This window comes from Plasmodium brasilianum, chromosome 8, assembly GCF_023973825.1.
Source record: "Plasmodium brasilianum strain Bolivian I chromosome 8, whole genome shotgun sequence".
Lineage (NCBI taxonomy): Eukaryota > Apicomplexa > Aconoidasida > Haemosporida > Plasmodiidae > Plasmodium > Plasmodium brasilianum.
Genome location: NC_090121.1, coordinates 277706 through 302051, shown reverse-complemented (window position 1 = coordinate 302051; position 24346 = coordinate 277706). Strand labels below are relative to the sequence as shown.

The 24346-nt window shown below is 27.4% G+C and overlaps 3 protein-coding genes and 1 pseudogene across 4 annotated transcripts; 3 read left to right on the top strand and 1 right to left on the bottom strand.

Moving 5' to 3' along the window:
* The first annotated feature begins 767 nt into the window (after positions 1-767).
* MKS88_002246 lies at positions 768-9246 on the top strand (annotated as a pseudogene). The gene is made up of 3 exons: positions 768-2890; positions 3098-3138; positions 3314-9243. Coding segments are annotated over exons 1-3 (8094 nt in total).
* Positions 9247-12695: 3449 nt separating this feature from the next.
* On the top strand, positions 12696-13845 carry MKS88_002245 (60S ribosomal protein L13; the record flags this gene model as incomplete). Its single annotated transcript, XM_067215241.1, has 2 exons — positions 12696-12707; positions 13249-13845. The coding sequence occupies 2 exons, from the start codon at positions 12696-12698 to the stop codon at positions 13843-13845; spliced, it is 609 nt and encodes a 202-aa protein (XP_067073686.1).
* A 488-nt stretch (positions 13846-14333) lies between these two features.
* MKS88_002244 (dynein attachment factor-domain containing protein) lies at positions 14334-15414 on the bottom strand (the record flags this gene model as incomplete). Its single annotated transcript, XM_067215240.1, has 2 exons — positions 14334-14775; positions 15023-15414. The coding sequence occupies 2 exons, from the start codon at positions 15412-15414 to the stop codon at positions 14334-14336; spliced, it is 834 nt and encodes a 277-aa protein (XP_067073685.1).
* Positions 15415-17980: 2566 nt separating this feature from the next.
* On the top strand, positions 17981-21652 carry MKS88_002243 (U5 small nuclear ribonucleoprotein component; the record flags this gene model as incomplete). Its single annotated transcript, XM_067215239.1, has 1 exon — positions 17981-21652. One exon carries the CDS (start codon positions 17981-17983, stop codon positions 21650-21652), a length of 3672 nt encoding a protein of 1223 aa, XP_067073684.1.
* Between the last annotated feature and the right edge of the window lie 2694 nt (positions 21653-24346).

Sequence of the window (24346 nt, the reverse complement as noted above, 5' to 3'; positions counted from 1 at the left end):
AGTAATTCTTTTTATATTACTTAAAGAGCGAAAATAGTTTTAAACATGTGCTCTGGCCTTGTTAGGATGTTATATGTGTAGGATGCATATACATATTTTGTAAGTGCTTACGTGAGATATATTGAAAAGCATGTAAGATTTGCGGATATATGCACACATATACTATAGTAGTATAAATGTATTAGCACATTATTTCGCAAGGAAAGAAAAATATATATGAAATTTTGAAACTAGAGAAAATAAAAAAAAAAATAAATAAAATAATAATAAAAATACATACATACGTCCATATATACATATATATATAAACTCAGCACTTAAATAAAAAAAGCCGAAAAGGTGGTAAAAAACTGCAGATAAACCGGAAAAAAAAAAACAAACAAACAAAAATAGCTAAAAATTGCAAAAGTAAATGCGTAAATTCTGTGAAAAACAGAATTAAGCAAAGACATGAATAATGTATTCAGATTATTAATATATATAGGTTAACTAACTGTAATTTATTTTTTTTTTTTTTTTGTTGTTTTCGTTTTCGTTTTCGTTTTCACTTTTTTGTTTTCTCTATTTTGTTTTCCCATTTTTATTTTCCCTTTTTTGTTTTCTCTATTTTGTTTTCCCATTTTTATATTCCCTTTTTTGTTTTCTCTATTTTGTTTTCCCATTTTTACATTCCCTTTTTTGTTTTTACCTTCTCTTTGCTTGAACTTATACCCTGCACTCTGTTGGTTCCCCTTCCATTGTGTACTTTTTAAAAATATGAAATAAGGATGAACGAAGATTTAAAATTAGGGTCAGTAGTATGGCCTAATTTTTCTTCCCCTTTTAGTATATCATGCTATGCCATGAACGAGGGCTGTTACATTTTAGCTGTTGGAAGTTATGAAGGAAATATAATATTATTTAAAGTTCATGAAAATGAAAATTATAAAAATAATGCAGATTTTATGAACGTGTTAAATAGTGCTAGGATGCATAAGAATGAAGTGGGAAGAGAAGAGAACTACAATTATAACAACATGTATAAGGAGGTATATGATAAAACTCAGGTTAACGAAAAAATAAAGTGTAATGAAAATGTTTATTCAGATGATAGAGGAGAAAATAAAAAAGGTTATACAGTAGGAAAACATATGGATAACAAGAGTATTGATAGTATTCGTTTCAATGATGTAAAGCACTTAAATGTTGACGACAGTAGTGCGTATTTTTTTTATGGTGATAAGGATAACTCCAGCAATGCTAGCAGCAGTGTTAATAGCAGTGTTAGCCGTAGTGTTAGGCGCAATGTTAAGAGCAGTGTTAAACGCAATAGCTCGAAGGTGGAGAGTGAATGGAACAATTCGGGTAACATAATAAACTTGCTACCGTATAGTATTTTAATAAATAACAACAACAGTACATGTAATAATAGCATTTTGCAGTTATGTTTTGGATTATCTTGTTCATCTCTTATTGAATGTATATCGAAGGAAATATTAATTTCACTTCATTTGAATAATATGATATGTTTTTGGTCATTAGATGAAGGAAGGTGTTTTAAAGTTTTAAAAGATTTTGATTTTTTTATTTACAATATAAGGATACTACCAGATAGAAGATTTCTCCTTATATGTGGTATTAAAAAAGTATTGGTTTTAGACTTGTGGGCAAACAAAGATAAAGAAATAATTGCTCGTTTAACTATTGACAATTATATTCACAAAGGGGATAACAAAAAAACGAATGAAGAAAATGTTCTAAAGAAAGACAATGAGTATACCTATATAGGGGACACGAATGATGAGCATCACTCTTCATCTTCTAGTAGTTCGGGTGTGCACGATTTATCATATTCAGAGGAAGATATAAATGGCTATATTAACAAAAAGAACACCACGAATAATGTAATAGGTACGAATGTAAGCGGTGCAAATAGCAACAGAAGTAACCACAACATGAGCAGTTACAATTACAGTAATATGGACACGCATAAGGGGAACCCGATGAATGATGAAAGGAATGTGTTGAAAGAAAATATTCAAGTGCATATGAAACCAAAATGGAATAATAGCGAAGATATAAAAATTTGCTCCGTTGCTACTGGGCTTGTTCCTTATTTAAAGGAAGATAATCAGCAGTCATTAATTCAGTGCTTCAAACTTTTAAAAAGAAAATTATTTAGCGTTTATGAAAAAAAAGAAAAAATGGAAGACTTGTCAAGTTGTCCTAATCATCCTCAGCATTATCGTGTGGATGATAGCAGCAATACGAAGTCCAATGAATTGAACGAAGAATATATAAAAACAAAAGAATGTGAAGTAAATAAAAATCTAAACAATTTATTTTATTGTCCTATATTAATTGTTGCATCGTTAAGTAATGGTGATGTTATATGTTGGGATTTAACTGAATTTTTAAATTTTTATAAAAGTAAATGTAGATTCGTTGTAAGGACTGAAAAATCCGAAATTGAATTGTACAACGAAATTATAGAAGATATAACTGAGAATTGTATGTATGATGATTTACTTAAAACTAGATTGAATTTTTCTCATGATATAAATTTAAAAAGTAATGATAAGTATTTAAAATGTCAAGATTTATTTAAGCAGACTAATGGGTTATATACACTTGAGGCAAATTTTATTTCGAATCTTTCACCGTGTGAAAATATTTTAGAAATTGCTAGTAATGGCAATTCTAGTCAAATAGCTATAATAGATAACTATATAATTATTTTACAAAAAACAAGACTTATCATTTATGAAAGGAAGGATTCTAACTCCCTTTTCGTTCCCCTAATGGACCTATTTTGCCCTGATTTTCAAGAGTCCAAAAAAAAAAAAAAAAGAAAATTGTCACTGGGCAGGCATACAAGTTGTAAGGCGTCCTATATGGAAATTCTCCTCAGGTTAGTTTTCCCTTCAATTGGGTGTTCAGTTTTTGTTTCTTCGCGTCATTCTGTATATACCATTGCAAAACGGCGCTGCTATATTTTACACTGATGCATATGCATATATATGTACAAATATTATATACAATACGAGAGATGAATATTTGCAATATATGAATTGTGAATGTGTGGAATAATCTGAAAAATTGACTATATTTAATGCAGAGTAATGTTTTATGTGAGTGTATTATGGCTTTCACGTCTTTGTGCGGCAATTCTTTCAATAATTTTAGCTTGTATATCCCCGTTTTAGAGTTATAATGTGCATATGAATATGCATATGCTCGTGGGCATATGTATATATACACGCCTATATATACATGTACACTTATGTGTTATCGAATTGAACCTCCATTTTATGTGTAATTACTTTCCCTTTAGGAATTTTTAAGAGCATCTGTTTTAACAATAAATCTTTTAATATTATGCAAAAATTGTCAAAAAATGTGTGTGGTTCGATAATTGCTTGGACGACTGAGGGGAATTTTTACTGCTATACGTTGCCGTTAAAATTTTCTAGTTTATTTTTATCTTTTCAATCAAATATTAAATCTTTTTTTCTGATGAAAATTTCGAAGAATTTGCTAGGGTCTTACAAGAGCCCTATACCTATAGTAGTATACAGGGACATAGAAGGGAGAAATGCTCAAAGAGATGGAAACAAAATGGAAAACCAAGTGAGAGAAAAAATGGGAAATCAATTGGAAGAAAGAATGGGAAACCAAATGGAAGATAAAAATAACTACGATATTGACAATCCCAGTAACAACATATGGAACAGAGGAGGGGGATACTACATGAGTGCATATAACAAAAATTACAATAACAGTGACAAGTTTCGAATAAGAATTACCCGTAGTACAGAAATATCATTTAGTGGAAAAGGTAAAAATTTAGAAAAATATTCTCCATTAAAAATCAGTTCAATTGATAATTTGATGTCATTCAAAAATAAGAAGATGATGAGTAAGTTAAGAAACAGTGATGGTGTAGAAAAGTATTCAAAATGTAAAGACAATCTGTTCTTCTTTTTTGTAAATAAGAATTACATGAACAGAGTAATTGTTTTCGAGTGTTTATTTAATGAATGGTATAAGACATCCAGAATTGAATGTGTGTGGCTTTTGCCAAAGAGGAAAAATGTGAAGGAGGAAATAAGCAACATGAGGATGTGCTCTGGGAAAAAGTACAAAGACGAGGTAAAAAAGGATGGTCATGATGATAATGTTAGTGGTAGTTCTAGCGGCAATGCTAGGGGCAATGATAGGGGCAATGCTAGCGGCAGTGTTTGTGTTAACACTAGCATGGGAAATGATGCTTATGTGGAATCTCTTGAAGGGGGAAGGGAAAAAAAAACCCCGCGGAGCACAAAACGATTTAGTAGCATGTTGAATAATTTGATTTATAATAGTGGAATAAGTGAAAGTGTTAAATCGGAAGACGAGTATAAGGAAAAGAAAAAAAACAAAAGTATAGTCACATATGTAATAGCAGAGTATAACCTAAACATATATATCATTATAAGTTACATTAATTGTCATGTGACGAGTACACTGATTAATTCGTATAAAAATATGTCACATAAAAAACTAATTCATGATTTCCCTATACCAAAATGTATGCTTGAGAAGAATACTTTTATAACAACTTTGCATAATGAATATTATTTTTTAATTGGAGGTTCTAGTAGAGGAGATGTGTTAGTATGGAATTTATGTAATTTTCAGCTGTTGAAATATTTGAAATCCTGTCATTTATCTTATATATGTAGTATTCATAAAGTGATAAATGAAAATTTTGCCATAAATTCGAAACAAGTTTTACGTAAAGAGTTGATAATGGAGTCATGTTGGGTACTAACTTGTGATGCAAGTAATAACTTAACCTTGCTAAATATTAACGAACAGAATTATGAGAATAACACACACAATTTTTTTTGTAAAAATGATGAATATAAATTAGCGATAACAACAGACGATGAAGAGGCAAATGGAGTGACAATGGGAATGACAAATGGAGTAACTAATGGAGTAACATATGGAATGACAAACGGAGTGCCAAACGGAGTGACAAATGAAATGAAATGGGAAAAGAAAAATAAAAGGAAGGAAGAAATTTATTTAAATTACATGAACGCATTCTTAAGAAGGAGAAGCTTAATTACAAGAGAGAGTAAATACAATTTGTTAGAAAAATTTAAATTAAAGAGGGAATTAAAAATGACACAAATAAAAAAATTTTACTCATGTTTTTATAAACATAAACCTGGCCATTTCATTTCGAAGAAATCTTCTATTGAACTTAGAAAAAGATTAAACAAAAAACAAAAAGAAAGAGAATTAAAAATTATGACTAGTGCATGTTTCCATTGTTGTTTTAAAAGATTAGAAAAAAAAAATGAAATAAATTTTAAGTTAATAAAAAATGTATATATTAATACTTGTTCTTCTTTACTATATATTATTTCTTTGAATAATTATGTCTTTGTATACAATTATGATAGCGGTTGTTTTTTAAGGTCTTTATATGATTCTGATTTTACACATTTGTCCAACTCTTCCCATGAAACGTGTTATTTAAAATTGGGAATAAACATAACCAACTTGCACATTTTGAACAGAATAAGGACGAGTGTTGATAGAATGGATAGTCACATAGCTACAGGAAGAAAGGAATTTCAATATTTGAATGAAGCACGTGACTGTTCATTGTTTGATTCAGAGTACGAAGGTTTAAAATTGAATGGATGCTCCTCGGCAGTGACTTCCCATTCCTCAGTGACATCTCCTTCGTCGGATTCGTGTAAATATATAGAACATAAAAGCTCCCGCTTCATAAAAAAAGAGGATATAAACAATGAGAGTAGTAGTATAGCACATAAATTACGGCAAAGAGGAGAAGGAGGTGTTGATATGCTACTAGGAAAGAGTCATAAATATGAGGAAACATCAAGAAATAAAAATTTTTTTTACAAAAGAAAAGCTAAAAAATGTAGTTACTTAGTGAGGAGCCAAATTCCAGTCATAAGCTATGTATTATTTAGAGACAATAATTTATCAAAGAAGGCATTACCTTTAACTAAGTTTTTGTATCCATATTTTTTACCTAAAAATTGTATAAATATGTGTACAGAATTATTTCTGTTTTTGATAAAATTCCCATCCATCCCTTTTTCTTTATGTATACCTGGGAAGGAATCAACTTTTTCAGTTATAATTCCTATATGTACTCAAATATACTATTTTTCAAAAATGCATCCATTGAAATATAGGAAGTATGATGGGCATGTGTATATTACTATAAGCAATAGAAGAAGGGAAAGACAGTTAGTACGTGAAAAAAGAAAAAAAGAAAAATTTTTTTACGACTCATTAAATTTGGACTATGATTATTTATATAATAAAAAATTTCAAAAAAAATACTTTTTGAGTGACTTGTTTAAAAAAAAGTATATTTATTTTTCAGTAAAGATGGGAAGCTTGAACAAACGCCTTAACGATTTAATGTATTTTACAAAATATGAGAATGTTAAAAAATACAACATGAGGAGGAGGAAGGGTTATGACAGGATGGATGATGCTGCAGATACATATGCTAATGGCGTAGAGGAGGGAAATAAGGGGAAAAATAAAAATATTCTCATTTGGGAAGGACAACATAGGGGTAATATATCATCCCGTAGTACAAGTAAATTACAAATTTCCAATTTTAAAGGGGAATACGAACAAAGTAGTTCTCAAAATAGCACACAGAACGGAAACAGTTCATCGAGTAATTCGATAGGAATCAATTATGATGAAGAGAGGAAGTTGCTAGAAAAACAGAGAAAGAGTATGAAATATCAAATGTTACATTATAATTACTACAAAGAATTAAGAATAAGAAAAAAGGATTTGTCCATGAGGACGAGATGGTTTCTAAAATATTCGGATGAGGAGGAGGAGGAAGAGGAGAGGGATTATTATAACAGTTATTCCGACAAATCAAGTGTACACCTGTACATAAAAAGGAGAAAAAGAAAGAAAAAGAAGAGGGATATGGAAAGGGAGATGGGAAGAAGGATGGATAAAGAGATGGAGAAGAAAAGAGGGAAGAGGAGAAGAAAAAGGTTTAAAAGTGAGATGATAACGAAGGAATTTTTCTTCCATAACAATTCTGTTGAAATATACTGCAACAGTGTGTATGTAAAAACTGTGTACTGCTGCTTTATGTTGAGATTTTTAAACTTGTGGTGTTCTAATTATAGAATAAAATATAATGACTATATTTTAAATAATTTTAAAAAATATATCATAGAAAATTTGCCTGACAGTAATAGTTTAAATTTATTTTTGTTAAGTTATGTCTCTATGTATCCTTATGACAAAAATATAAGGATACAATTTCAAAAATTTTTGTATATGATTATGGAAAATATAAAGGAAAAAAATTTAGATAAATTTACAAAAACTTCTACAGAAATACTAAGAATCAATAATAAGAAAAAAAGAATCATTGAAAAAAGTATCGATGAGATATCTTTGTATGATACGACAGGGTCTTATACAATAACTATAACTATTCCAAAAATAGGGTGTTTTTTCTTATACCCTTTTATATATGCTGATGAAATATGTTTAACTTTATTATTATTATTATTATTAATAAAACCAGATTACTTAAGAAGCTCAAAAACTTTTTATACAAATGCATCTATGACAACATTGATTGTACATCATATATGTTATTACATTTTTGTAGATACAGAATATTTTTTAGAAAAGAATAATAAATTTAATAAATTCAAATTATTTCATTTTATACATTTATTAGCTTTAAGTTTTTCTATAACATGGGATTTTCAGGTATTAATCCAAAGGGGAATTTTTACAAGTAATATGAAAAACAGTTCACATGTTTCTTTTAACTTAAGTTTGAAAAGAGAAGATTTTACATTTAATGAAAAACTAATCAATGAAAATTATTATAAAGCATTGAAAGATTATTATGTTGTAGGAAATTACCATACTGACGTGTCATTAAATAATTCATTTAGGGAAATAAATTTAAAAAATTACATGGATGATTATATAAAATATGTGGATAACAAAATAAATGAAATGCAATCAGAGAAGGACGAGTTTTATGTAAATACCTATGAAAATAATTTTTCAGAGGGAAACAATGAAAATAGTAGTGTAGTTAACAAATTAAATGATATGAACGAGTTGCGTGATACTACTAAAACTGCTGAGGATGGATCGATGGGAGCAGACAACATTATCACCATTAATATTGGGGCTGAAGGTGGTGGTGATGTTGGCATTTGTGTTGGAGACAGTGTAAGTAGAAACATTAGCAGTAATATTGGTAGCAATATTGGTAGTAATATCGGCAGTAATATCGGCAGCAACATCGGAAGCAACGTCGGAAGCAACGTCGGAAGCAGTATCGGCAGTAATGTTAGGGTTAGCAGCAAAAACGATGTTGTGGGCGAGCAGAAAAACAAAGGGAGCTACAGCGACTTTAGTCATATAGCCTATGATGAAGGGAAAGTGATGCAAAAGAAAGGCTCTGAAATTAATGAACATAACTACATAAACATATGTCATTTCATTTTAAATATATTCGAGCTGTATACGATGTCATTAAATAATATAAGTTTTCTTAAAATATTAATAAACATAGGACGAATTGAACCCTTTTTATTTTTAAAAACTCTACATTATATAACAGGGAATGTACAGAAACGTGTATCATGTATAAATAAAATACTATTCCTTTTAATTATATTAATAAAAAATTATAAATGTATATTTATATGGTATATGAATATTATTATTGATATACTGTTGAACTCGTTAGACCCATCAAACAATGTAAGAATTTTATGTTTAAAATTATCCACTAGTTTAATTTATACATTAGTTAAAAATTATCCTATTTGTTCTTTTAATAAATTTACACAAAGATTAGCTGTAGTAAATAATATGAACAAATGCATATATTTATATGATTTAAAAAATGCAAAGAAGTTGAAAATTTTTCAAGGACATCAAAAAAGTGTTGATTGTATAAACTTTAACACTACTGGCACGTGTCTTGCTTCATATTCAAAACTTGACTTATCTTTTAAAATATGGAATTGTGCAAATGCAGGATTGTTTAGCGGTTTTTTGAAAGTACAGTCAAAATGTGCACGCGATATACACCTATCAAAAATTAAATTGAGTTATATGTACTTGTCGGATAACTATATTGATATTATCTTCAAGAAGAAGAACGAATGGATGTTACGCAGGGAGGACAACGCCGTTTACTTGATTTTCATTTGAGGTATGCATGCACAGGTATGTGTGTATATGTGTATGTACACGTGTGTATGTGAGTATATACACACCATTATTCATCTGCTTCGTACAGTTAAAATGTCGCCATTGTGTGTTACTCCCCTTTTAACTTTAGGCTTCTATATATATGGTGTTGCTCCGATTTCTTCTTATCCTATATGCATTCATTTCATATATCGACATACGCTCATCCACATATATAAACATATATACATATGTACTTATACATATACATATACTTATATATACATATATATTTACATATACCTTTTTTTTGAGATAAAGGTCCTATATTTCCATTCTTTCTACCCGGTTCTGAACAGATAACACCATTGTGTTACACAAGTATGTTTGCCTGCATTATGTAGAATACGTCCATATTTCACTACGATAATATCCTTATTAATTTTTTTAATTTAATTGTTCATATTTCCTTTGAACTTTCTGTTTATATTTTATTAATATTTTAACTGATCGTTCACTTAAAACTCTTTTTTTTTATTTATAAGACGACCAATATATTTACCTTATTAAAATGATTTCTTTTGCTGTGTTAATTTTTATTTTTATCTTGTAAATTACTTGTGTAGAAAATTTTCACGCATTTGTAATTTTATTTTTTATATATAAAATTTGCATTACATGTATTTACTGCGTTTTATGCATTTAATGAACCATATGAATTTACCGTGTTTTATGTATTTTATTTTATTTTATTTTATTTATTTTTTTTTTTTTTTGTTATCACTACAGTACGTACCTTCTATTTTGAATGCGTTAATTTTATTCCATTTTATTTTATTCTATTTTATTTTAATTTATTCTATTTTATTTTAATTTATTCTATTTTATTTTAATTTATTCTATTTTATTTTAATTTTATTTTAAATTTATATTTATATATATTTTTTCAAATACCTTTTTTAATTCTACTAATGCTACACTGTGTCGAAGTGTAACACTTTGAAATAATATATTATTATTACATTTCAAGGATGGGAACTGAATTGCATACTTTTTTGTTATGAATTCTTAAGAAAAGTTTTTATCTTTCAAGTATTTATAAATTAGACATATCAGAATGTTTATTAAGCACACAGATGAAGCTTTAATGGCGCTTCGTACATGCACATATAGGTGTGCCTATATTTGCACCATTATATACAGTAACTAAAGAGAGCTACGTGAGGGCTGTGTAATGATGTCCTCTTCTGAGAATTTTTGAGGGGGGTAATCCCATTACCTTTTATGTCTTTTTTTCAGTACATACTTTTTCGTAATTTGATGTATATAATTTATATTATATTATATAATATTACTATTTTATTATTTTGCTTTTTCTATTTTGTCTTAATTTTTTTTTATGTTTGTGTTTTCCTTTTTTTTAATGTGCGTACCTGTAACATACCACACAAAAGTATGTACTAGTTAAACGGTAGGACACGAATACAAAAAAGCACATAACTGCTTTATTTTATTTTATTTTATTTATTGTTTTACATTTAACTCTGTTAAATACATGATTGGTTAGTTTTCATTGGTTAGAAAATTTTTAAATGATATAATCTTTATTAAAGATAAAAAGGAAAAAAGGAAAAAAGGAAAAATTAAAGCTGGGTTACGTAAACATACTAGTATTATGCCCATCACTCTTATTTCTAATGCACACCTTTTAAGATATTTTAACATAATCAAGTAAAACTATGGGAAGGAATTAAATAGATATGTTTGTGTTCATGTATGTATACTCTCTCATATGTTGTTCATATGTTTATTTATACCTCGAACTCGGAAACAATATCAACAATGTTGTTTAATTTTTAAATTTGTGTAATTCTCATGATACGTACTGAAATTTAACGATAATTTGACGATAACTTGACGATAATTTGGCGATAATTTGACGATAATTTGACGATAATTTGACGATAACTTGACGATAATTTGACGATAATTTGACGATAACTTGACGATAACTTGACGATAACTTGACGATAATTTGACGATAATTTAACGATAATTTAACGATAATTTAACGATAATTTAACGATAATTTAACGATAATTTAACGATAATTTAACGATAATTTAACGATAATTTGACGATAATTTAACGATAATTTGACGAAAATGTATATTTTATATAAATAATTGAAAAAGTTATATTTTCCCAAAACGGGGAGAACTACGTAAGCATACATATAAATATATATACATGAATATAAATATGAATTTTAATACATTTACGAATATGCATATGAATATGTAGGTATATTCATGCACAGTTACCTACTTTGTGCTGTGCTGTTATGAGCTCTTTTTGACAATTTTTTTTTAGCGATGAAGAACAATTTTAAGAGAGCTAAGTGGTGATAGCCAGCATTGTTTCATTTACTGTATTAATATATTTATAATCAATAACAATGTAAGGAATAAAAATGTTATATAAAAAAATTAAGCCTTTCTTTTTTCTTTTATTTCTCGTTCTAATTTTAAAAGGGTAAAAAAAATAATAAACAAATATATATATACATATATATATATGTTTTAAAAATAAAAAGTACGTTTTCCTTTTATGTGCAATTTTGTAGTACATTTGTTCATTTCCATACAAGAGGGTGTTAAACTAAATATTCGAAATAAAAAGGTGTTCATAAATATTGGAAAAAAAGATGGATATTATTAATTCATACATAAGATGCAGATGAATGCCTTAAAAATCATTTTAGCAAAGTTTGTAATTTATTTTTTGAACAATCATTTTTTATAACCGCTCTGCTGTTAAGCTACCGTTGAATTAGTATAGCAATCATTTTCGTTTGGGCTCTCTATTTTAGATAAGAGGAGTCAAGGTATACGCAAACGAATTATATATGATATATGTATTATATATATGCGTACAGGCTTATGTAGTATATATAATACTTATATTTTTATATATGCAATATTTTTTTTTCACTATTCCTTACGCGCAAAGCCTTCCAGTAGTGCTGTACATAATAGCATAAAAAATTACCGTTAACAATTCAAATTTCGTGGATAACACGAAGTATCATTTTTACAGTTTTGTTAGGAATTTACAATACGTTTATTAACGTGTTTATACATATATACATATATATATATATATATATATATATATATATATATATATATATATATATACATTTTTATTATCTACACAATAAGTTTATTTTATTTTTCTTTACTGCTTTATCTCAGGAAAATAACAGTCGTATTTAAATAAATAATGTAGTAGTACAAATTTTTTTTAAATTTTAATTTATTTATTTATTTTTATTTTTTTTTTTTGGTATGCTAAATTATTACATTTTAGAGAAAAACAGAACCCGGGTTAGAGTTTCTTTGTTTTAAAAGCATTTTTTTATAAATTTCTTTAGTTAAATTATTTTTACCTTGGTGTTTGTGTAGAAAATGTATAAGAAGGTAAACGATTAAACTGAATATTTCATGGAAGTATATGTACATACGTATATATGTTTGTATGTATGTATATATGTATGTATATATGTATGTATATATGTATGTATATATGTATGTATATATGTATATATGTATGTATGTATATGTATGTATATGTATGTATGTTTGAATATTTTTACATATATATATATATATATATATGTGTATGTATACGCATTTGTGTGTTTGTTTGTACATATGTTACGTATGGATGAGTTGTGAGCAATTTATGGTAATGAAAGTTTATTCTTGAAGGGAATTATGTATGGGCGAGGAGCAGCCTTTATGCATGCATATACATACATATATTTATACACGTATATATATATATATGTATATTTATTTATATGTATTCACATATACACATTTATTCCATGTTTGTGAGGCCCAGTCCTAGGTAAATATGTGATATGTCTCTCTATTTGTTGCGATTAAGTGCACCGAAGTGATTACATTTTTGTGTAATTATTGAAAATCATTACAATCTAATTTGCTCTCATCGCAGGTTTACGTAATTGACTGTAAGGGACATATGTTAGGTAGACTCGCGTCCATAATAGCAAAGGAATTATTGAATGGTCAGCGAATAGTTGCGGTTAGGTGTGAAGATATTAACATATCAGGTAGTTTATACAGGAATAGACTTAAGTATCAGGAATTTTTAAGACTAAGAACGAACACAAACCCGAAAAAGGGACCATTCCATTTGAGAGAACCATCAAAGATTTTGTGGAGATGTGTTAGAGGTATGTTACCACACAAAACGTATAAAGGAAAAATTGCTTTGAAGAAATTAAAGGTATTCCTTGGTATGCCATATCCATATGATAAAAAAAAGAAATATGTTTTACCCAGTGCCTTACGAGCATTCAGATTGAAAAAGAATAGAAGATATTGTAGACTTGGCACTCTGAGTTCAAGAGTTGGTTGGAATTATGATGAACTTGTTAAAAAAAATGAAAAGCTAAGGAAAAAAGTTACGAAAAATTATTATAAAAAGGAAGTTAAAAAGTTGAATGAAAAAAAAGAATTAAAAACTGAGGCATTAAATTTAATTAATCCAGAACAACGAAAAGTTTTAGAAAATTTTGGCTATGCGTAAGAGTACCTGTTCCTTTTTTTTTTTTTCTTCCTATGTATATATATATATATATATATAATTTTTTTTTTTTTTTTTTATCACGTATTGAGAAAGATTAAAATAAAAAAAAAAAAATAAAAATACGCACAATAAACTTATATTAATATAAAAAATGCATGGAAAAACGCAGTATTATTAAATATATATTTTTAAATGTATATCGTGTAAGTAAAATCTTTTAAACAAACTTTTAAAAATCATTAAGATAAAGTTAATCGTGCTGATTTTATATATAAGGTCATTAATTAAATTTTAGAAGTGTGGGGTAAATTATTTACACTCGTCCGTTATTTATAATTGAAACCAAAAAAAAAAAAAAAAAATTGGTGATATAACATTATATAGGGTGTGATTAATATTGTAATACTTTTCATTAATTAGATTATGTGAAATGCAACATGTGTTGTGTGCCAATTTTTTTCGTTTTTTTTGTTTTTTTTTTTTCTTATTTAGAAATTGTTTTTTTTGATATAATTGATCATCTCAATTATTTTATTATCCTTATAGTTGTTGACACAATTTACATTTTCTAATCTTTGAGTTATAGTATGAACATTTGCGTTGATATCAGCTAATTCGTCTTGTGTAAAGTACGCTGAGAAATTTTGGCAGCACCAGCGCTTACAAAGCCAAAAGAGAAAGTTGACCAAATTTAATATTTTGAAATTTTGCTCTTCACTGTTTGCTTGACAATTTTCATCGTTTAGTTGGTTGTTTTCCTCTCTTGTTTCATGGTTTTCTGCTCGATCATCTCCTGCCAGTGCTGGATCACTATCGAACAGTAGTTCCCATTTATTTTTAATGAAACTTATGATATCCTTCATATCATCACAATTATAATGGTCCTTTATGAATTTATCATAATTATCTTTATGGTCGTTCAGGATATATCTAAAATATTATGGAAAAAGAGATGGGAACGTTTGAAAAAAATCGGCTTCTTAAAAATGAATATTAAAAAACAAACATGTTTGGAATAGGAAACATATGTTGTCAGAAGTCAAAGGGAAGGAACGGGAAAGGAATACCGTGCAGTGTATGCGTATATGAGCACATATAAGATCGAGGAAAATAGTAAAAAATAAACATATGTATATATGTATATGTAGATATGCATGGAGAAGGTTGCGTATTGTACAGAAACTGCTCTATTTCCCTGCGGGTTTTGTATCTTTCATAATTCAAAGGAGAAAATTCGTCCATTTGGTTATTAAGTTTGAACTGTCTACTTACGAAAAAATTATAGTTTTTTCTATTTTTTTTTTTGGTGCTTTCTATTTTAGAATTATGTGAAGAAAAGTTAAAGTTTACATAATCTTCGTATGTAACCTTTTCTTCATATTTTCTAACCGGTTTCATACTTACACAACTTACAATATTGCAGAAATCTTTATAACTTTTGCAAGATTTTACTATTTCTTTTTTTTTGTCATCTTTTTTTTTGTATTCTTCATCTTTCACAATGCTTCTTACAAAGTCGTTCCTCATCTTCTTTATGTTGATGAGTGCACTATCATTACTTGGAATCATTTTGAATGCGCCACGAGTATATAAATATAGACATATACGTATACATATATACGTATATGTGTATATATATGTATATACAATATCTTTATTTTTTTTTGCAGTAAAAACGATAAAAAGGTTTAAAATGATTTGGTATATCTCGTATTCTGTTAGATGGCTTGCATGATTATTTTTTTTTTTATTTTTTTTTTTTCTTTTCCTTTAAAAATTTCTCCTTATTTCTTAGTTATCTCATTAACATTGTTATATTTACATTTATTTTTATATTTATTGTTATTGTTGCTTTGTCTATATTTTGCTTCTTCCATTTATTTTTATTTTTTTTGTGACCTGTTAATTAGCACGCATAGTCTTGTTATCTTGCCTGCTATTTGTCTGGAAAAAACATATAATTTGTTTTCTAGTTTTTTCTTTTTTTTTCTTCTCTCTTTCTTTTTTAAGGCCATATGTTTTTCGTTAATCATTTTGCATAAATGTATTTAGAGCGGAATTATTGCTCTTCTTTTTTTAGAAAATACTACTTTTAGTGCTATAAAAATATTTTCTTATGCATAAGCCTATTTATACGAAGTTATATGTATGCTTATGTGAGTATATATACATCCCAGCAGCATAGCAGCATAGTATTGTTTGTAATATGGTGCATTTAAAATTATTCATTTGACATGAATTGCCATTAAGCTAGAAAAATGGATACGGCAAAAGCCCTTTCGAATTTTGAACTTTCTACATAAGACGGAAAATAAGAAAACAGAAATAAATACAGAATAAAATAAAAGCTGGAATTTTATAAGTTGAAAAAATCGTTTATCATATTTTTATAGACACCTCATATTGATTAAATTTTTTTTTTTTTTTTATTTAGCAAATTTCGTTTCATAGTAACCAGTGGGGAAATTAAGGAGTTTTTCAACACCATTTAAACGGAACTAGTAATTCTCTGACGATTAATAATTTCTCCTTTTTGCAGATCATCAAACGCAATCGCATATATATATATTTATATATGTATGTATGTATGTATATGCACACATATACGTAGGTACATGCTCATGTGCTTATAAGAACTATTACTGATGTAATAGGAAATTATCCAACATTGAAGTTCACAAACAGTTATACGGAAAATGTATAGTCAATCGTTGGGACATAGATGACATATGCATATTGTTATTCTTACATTCTTAACAATATTTAATGAGGCTTATCAGTTTTGTTAGATTTCTACGTTTACACAAATGGGCATATTTGAACATGGGAAGATATATAGAAAATGAAAAATACTCTTATGAGAAATTTGAAAACATTTCCAGAGATATCATAATATATTACATATAAGGAAGAACTGGTCATAATTTTTTCTGTTTATTTCTTTTCTTTTGATGTTCTTAGTATATATTTATTAGAAACCTTTTTTGTAAAAACATACTCTTTGAAAAACAGGAGTTATAAAAAAAATTAAAAAAAAAATTTTTAAATATTTTTTTTTTTAAGTCGCTAAGCGTAAGAACATGCGGTTTACTTTTGTTCCTCAAAAATTTTAACGTTCCGCTTAACGTGATAGGAACGTAAGTACGTACGTACTGCAGTATGTATATATATATATACCTTTGTATGAAAGAATAAGGGGAAATAAAGATTATACGGAGGGGTAGAGCGACAAGTGTACATATATTATATAATAAATAGGCTAAAATAAAGAAAAAACAGCAAAAAGTTTCAATCTCTTTAAATTGAAGTTCTCCATAAATTAACATTTTGAAATAATCGTATTTTACAACAGTAAAAAAAAAAAAAAAAAAAAAAAAATTCATTTTAATTTAAGTAATTTAAATTAAAATGAACCGAATTATACTGATTTAAACTAAGTTAAAATGAATTAATCCGAATTGATCCAAATTATTTTACCCACATTTGGAAAAAAAATTTGAGTTAAGGCAAAATTGAAAAAGAGATTTTTAAAATGTATCAATTCTATTTGTAAAAATAGCCCAAAATATTATCGAACAGATATAGAAAAATAAGGAAAACATAGAGCAGCAAATAAAAATTAACTGGGGAGAACGATCTATCCATAAAATAATGGAACTATGTTGAAAAAGAAGGGGATAAAATAAACTGAAACTGATTTATATGTTTGTATATTAGTACGTATAAATGTATATATGTATGTATTTGTATATATCCATATATATATATATATGTATATACATGTACATATGCATTAATATATAGATGTTAACACCTATCTGTACGCATATATTCACGCGTAACGGTACATAGATAATACATGGAAAACTGTAATATAGAGGGAACGATCGAACAATGCTGAGGTTTGTTGCAAGGCGAATGTAAAAATTTGTTGAGCATTACAAACCCCACTGAGAAACGAAATTACCCTTTTTTTTTTTTTTTTTTTTGTTAACGTAAAATATTTAAGTTGCTTAGAAAAAATAAGAAAAACTTACGAAAATATACCATATAGGAGACCATTTTATGGTGTCCGATTTTGTGAAGAATTATATCCCACTTTATATTGATAAAACAAAAGAGAGGGATTGTTCTTATGGAATCAAAAAATAATCTGTATGACGAGTTCGGAAATTACATAGGGGGAAATATTGACAGTGATGAGGACTACTCAGAGGATGACCAAGACGATGAAGAGGAGGACGTAAATGATGAATATGGACGAAAGGGAGATGACGATGAGGGTGACGATGAGGATAACGATGAGGATGTCGACGAGGATGATGATGACAAAGTAGATAACGGGGGAAAATACACAGACGAGGAAGAGGAGGAAGAATTGAAAGAGAAAGGAAATAACGGAGCATTTAGTGCAAATATAGACGAATTACAAAAGGTATATGATGGTGTGGAAGTGTTTGTAGAAGAAGAAGATGCCCAAGATATTGAAGAAGCAACGATTAATAAAATAAATGCAAATGTAGAGAGAATAAGCTTTATAAAGAAGTTAGATGTTGAAGCAAATAGAAAGAACTTTGATTTGGTTGAGACAAGTTTGCCTAATAATACATTCAGTTTTAAATTTTTGTCTGAATTGATGCCACACACACAATTTATAAGAAATATTTGTATAGCTGGTCATTTCCATCATGGTAAGACGACAATAGTAGATAGATTAATTGAATATACGAGAGATAAAAAGAATAAAACTAGGATATGTAGCAATATTAGTAGTAATAATAAGAATAGTAGCACTGTTAGTTTTTTTAATTTACATACTGAAATGGAAGGTATTATAAGAAAACGAAATGTGAAGGAAACTGATATGATTACACCATATAACAGTAAAAAAATTGATTACATAACAAGTTACACAGATACAAGATTAGATGAACAAGCTAGAGGATTATCTATTAAAGCTATTCCAATATCTTTAATTTTTCAAAATAGAATATATGAAAATATACCTAGTAACGTATTATTAAATAAAAAAAAAGATAATTTAAAATATAAATCGTACATATTTAACATAATAGATACTCCGGGACATGTAAATTTTTTTGACGAATTTCTTTGCTCGTTGAATATTTGCGAATGTTGTTGTTTAGTAGTGGATGTCATTGATGGTTGTATGTATGTAACAGAAAATATAATAAAAACTTGTATTTATGAGAATGTGAAAATAATTTTAATAATAAACTGCATAGATAAATTAATTATGGACTTACGTTTACCACCTAATGATGCATACCACAAAATAAATTATACTATTGAAGAAATAAATATAAAAGTGGAATCTATATGTGAATTATTAAATAAGAGTAGTAAAGAAAAAAAAGAGTTCTTATTATCTCCATTAAAAAATAATGTATTATTTAGCTCAAGTATATATGGTATATTTTTTACCTTAAAATCTTTTAGTAAAATTTATTGTAATTTATATAATGCATATCATATAGACATAGATGAATTTTCGCAATATTTATGGGGAGATATATATTTTAATGAGGAGGAATTTACATTTGCTTCATCACCTTTGTATGCAAATCAGAAACGATCTTTTGTTGAATTTATACTTAATCCAATTTATAAAATTTTTGGTTATGTATGCTCAGAAGAAAAAGAATTTTTAATTCCTTTTTTAAAAAATTTTAATATTTCTTTAAAAAAAAATGATTATCTATTTAACAATAGATATTTGTTAAAAAAAATTAATGGTATGATATTTGAAGACACTACAGCTTTTGTAGATGTAATAATAGATAACTGTCCATCTCCTCTAGAAAATGCCAAGAATAAAATTATGCAAATATACTCAGGTTCATTAAAAACAAAAATATGTTATGACATGATGAGATGTCTAAAAGGAGACAAAACAGATAATTTAATGGTATATATTATAAAAAATTATCACAGACCAGAATGTTTGATGCTTGATCTATTTGGTAGAGTAATGTGTGGAACTATAAGAAAAGGGCAAACAGTGTGTATATTAGGAGAAGGGTATAGTTTAAGTGATGATGAAGATATGATAACCCGAGTTGTAACACATCTTTGGGTTTATGAAGGAAGATATAGAGTAGAAGTAGATGAAGTACCAGCAGGAAATTTTGTTTTAATAGGAGGTATTGATATATGTATAAATAAAACATGCACAATAACGAATGTAAAAAAGAAAAAGAAAAAGTCTGTTAACACTATTTTGAAAGGAGTAAGCACAGATATTTCAAACAATAGTATAGTGAAGAGTGTAAATAAGTCTATTCTTATTGATGATGAGGATGAAGAGGCCGAAATATTCTACCCCTTGCATAGAAAATTTAGATATGTCAATTGTGCTAATTCTGTGTTTAAAGTTGCATGTGAACCTATTAACCCATCTGAATTACCTAAAATGTTAGATGGGTTGAGAAAAATTGATAAATCATACCCCCTATCTAGTACTAAAGTAGAAGAGTCAGGGGAACATATAATTTTAGGGACAGGAGAATTATATCTAGATTGCATTTTGCATGACTTAAGAAAGTTGTATGGTGATCTAGAAATTAAGATTTCTGATCCTGTTGTACAATTCAGTGAAACCATAATTGAAACATCAGCTCTTAATTGTTTTGCTGAGACACCAAATAAAAAAAATAAAATTTATATGATATCTGAGCCAATACAAAAAGAGTTAATGGATGATATAGTTCAAGGTCTTGTTCATTTAAATAAGAATCAAAATGTAAATATAGATGAGTATTTACACACAGTTGATAACTTGCTGCATGAAAATGGTATGAATAAGGATACAGGAAAAGGAGAGAAAAAAAATGGGGAGATGTTATCAGATGAATCATATTCTAGTGGAAAAGGTAAAGAGAAAGAAGAACAAATGAACGACGAAGAGATGATAGACACAGAAGAGACTGAGGAGGATCTTCCAAAGAAGGAAACTACAAATGATGTAGATGCAGAAAAGAGAAAGAGTACACTAAATTATGATATAGATAAGAACGTCATTTCGTTATTAACGGATAAACATAACTGGGACATCTTATCTATAAGATCAATTTGGGCTTTTGGACCAGAAAATAATAGCCCGAATATATTATTAGATTACTCTTTATATAAAGAAACGAATAAGGAAAATTTATATTCTGTTAAGGATAATATAATTCAAGGTTTCTGTTGGGCTACTAAAGAAGGTCCATTAATTGAAGAAGGTATGAAAAATGTGAAGGTAAAAATATTAAGTGCAGATATAGATAATGATCCAATTAATAGAGGGGCAGGACAAATTATACCTACTACTAGAAGAGCAATATATTCGTCCTTTTTGTTAGCTACACCAAGATTATTAGAACCTATTTTATTTACTGAAATTATATGTTCAGGTGATTCAGTTTCTTCTGTTTATAATGTATTATCAAGAAGAAGAGGACATGTATTAAAAGACTTTCCAAAAGTGGGTACCCCTTTATATATGGTTCATGCATACATACCTGCCATAGAATCTTTTGGCTTTGAAACAGATTTAAGGACTCATACTAGTGGTCAAGCATTTTGCCTAAGTATGTTTGATCATTGGCATATTGTCCCAGGGGATCCCTTAGACAGGTCAATTATACTAAGGCCATTGGAACCTGCTCCTATTCAACACTTAGCTCGAGAATTTTTGTTAAAAACGAGAAGAAGGAAAGGATTAACTGAGGATGTAACAATTAATAGGTTCTTTGATGACCCTATGCTACTAAATATCAAGGATGAATTCGCTGAGCATTTCTGACGGAAGTTGGGAGTTACACAGGGGTATTACCTTTATTTAAGCGCTGAATATTTTTTGCCACGAAAATAGTGCTTATATATGAATATAAGCAGGATTGTAAATATATATTTATACGTATGAATGTATGTACGTGTTTATGCTTGTGTGCGTATATACATGTATATGTGTGTACATGTGAATATTTTTTTTTTAATTTCCAAAATGGTCTCATAAGAACCCCTTCGATAAATTAATTTACCTTTCCATTTTTTTGAGCATGCATTTTACCTATCCAAGGTGGCACATACTTTTTGCATATTTACATAATGTTATTATTTTTTTAAAATTCAAATGAACTGCCCTCTAATTTTAAAGCATCATTATTGTACACATTACATATATAAAGGAACATTCAGCATGTTAAACACTTTACTTTTTCTTTTATAATATAAATTTTTTTTATTTACTGTACATATGTCATAATCCACGGTTTTTATTTCATGTATAGGGGAAGTAAGAAAAAAAAGAAAAGAAAAAGTTATTGCTGAATTTAAAATTACGTTCTTTTAAAATTTCTCAAATGTATAACGAAGTGGTTTATGGAAAAAACACTATATTAACAAAAATGCAATGGTTTTTGCTTACGTTCTTTTGCTTATAAAAATAAATAATGTGTGTGATATGTACAATATTATTCTATTTAGTTTTCCCCTGTTCATTATGTTCGATAGATTTTATTCTTAAAAAATTTTTGATGTTACTTTCAAAAAATATGAAATACTCATTTATATATGTTCTAGGAATATTAAAAAATAATTAACATAATTCTTCTGAAATGAACATATACATACAAGAATGTGTTAACTATGAAAGTATAAATGATAAATAACAAGGTAACTTTGAGCTTAAAATGAAGGATAGAAAGAATGGATATAAAATTTTAAAATGGGCTTATAAATATTTTTTTCGAATGTCGAATAATTCAGCCATTACTTAAACTGTATTATACTTCAAGAATTAGCAAATAATGATACAATTAAATAAAAAAAAACAATGTGAATATATATAATATATACAACTCTTACACTGCCCTGTTTTTCCATTGCATATTTAAAATCTTATCAAAATGGGATTTAAAAAGAAATATACAAAATGGCATGGTGTAAAAAAAAAAAAGATAAATACAAGCATGTAAAAGTAAAAAAATCTATAAGTTTATTTTTATGTAATAATCTTTAATATATTCTTTTTTATTTTTCATTTCGAACAGGATAAATGTAATTAACTCTATATGATGTGTATAATAATGACCTGCTTTCCGATGCAGAAATGGTGTATTTGAATAATATGTTTTGCGTGTATGTACACTCATAAGTACGTTACAAGTATACGCATATATATATATATATATAGGAATACGTACAAGAATACACACATACATGCATAATACTGAAAATACGAAAAATAGTTCAAACATACATATGTATATATATATATATATATGTATAGCACTTAAAATATAAGGAACACTGAAATAAACACGAAAATATGTAAATGGATACAAAATTCTAGAATGGATATACAAAAATGCCTAAACACAAATATCCTTTGAACATTACTTTTCCAAATTGAATTTTTACATTTTGATAATATTCTCCTTTCGCACTATCATTGAATCAAAGAGAAATATATATTCTATAATTTAAAAAACTTCTTTTTTTTTTTTTTTTACGAAAAAATTTTGCAGCACTTTTGTTGTTAAAAAGGTGAATAATGTTTGTAATGCCATTATATTGTTGTTTTTTGAAAATATTTATGTTTTCATTTTTATTTTAACATTCCTATTTTTTAGATACCTAACATATGAGTAAAAGAAAATTATTTATGTGTCGTGTGCTTAAGTGTATTAAGTAGGTACTTTTGGTTTCATTTTTTTATGTTTTTTTTATTTTTCTTTATTATTCTTTTTATTCTTAGCAAGTATTATAACATCCAGTAGTTTTTTCTTTGTATATTTTCTTAAGTGTTTTCTTTTTTCCTTTTTTTGTTTACTTATTACTCTTATATTTATTTTTTTTTCCTTTATTTATTGTTGTTTCTTTAAAAGTACCGAAGAGTAATATGTATTACTTTTCGAACTGAAATGTTTTTTATATATGACATCACGAAAGCCACATAGTATATAAGAATAATACTAAATTTTTTTTTTTTTTTTTTATCATTTTATAAAAATACATGTGGAGTGTGTGTTTATTACAAACAACAAAAAAATTTAATTAAAAAAAAAAAAAACATAAAAAATGAAATATCAAAGAAAAAAAAGAAATATATATAATACATTTTAGAAAAATATGATTTATTTTAAATAGAAGTAACATTTTTATATATGTGTACATATTTATTTAAGAGTACATAACTTTCTACAAATGAATGTGAAACTAAAAAGATTAATTAAAATATAAGCGTCATCCAGCTTATACGTATTTATGCTTATTTTTGTGTTTATTTTTCCATATATATATATATATATTTATATATCACAGGGTTAGTATTTATTTTTATGTTTACCCTTGTATTTGCTGTTGCGTTTATATTTGCTTTCATTTCTGCGCCTATTTTTACGTTTACTTCTGTAATTTTACTTCGTAGTTTACATGAATTAATTTTTACGCATTATTTTTTAAGTGCTACTAGGATATTTTACTCGGATTTTAT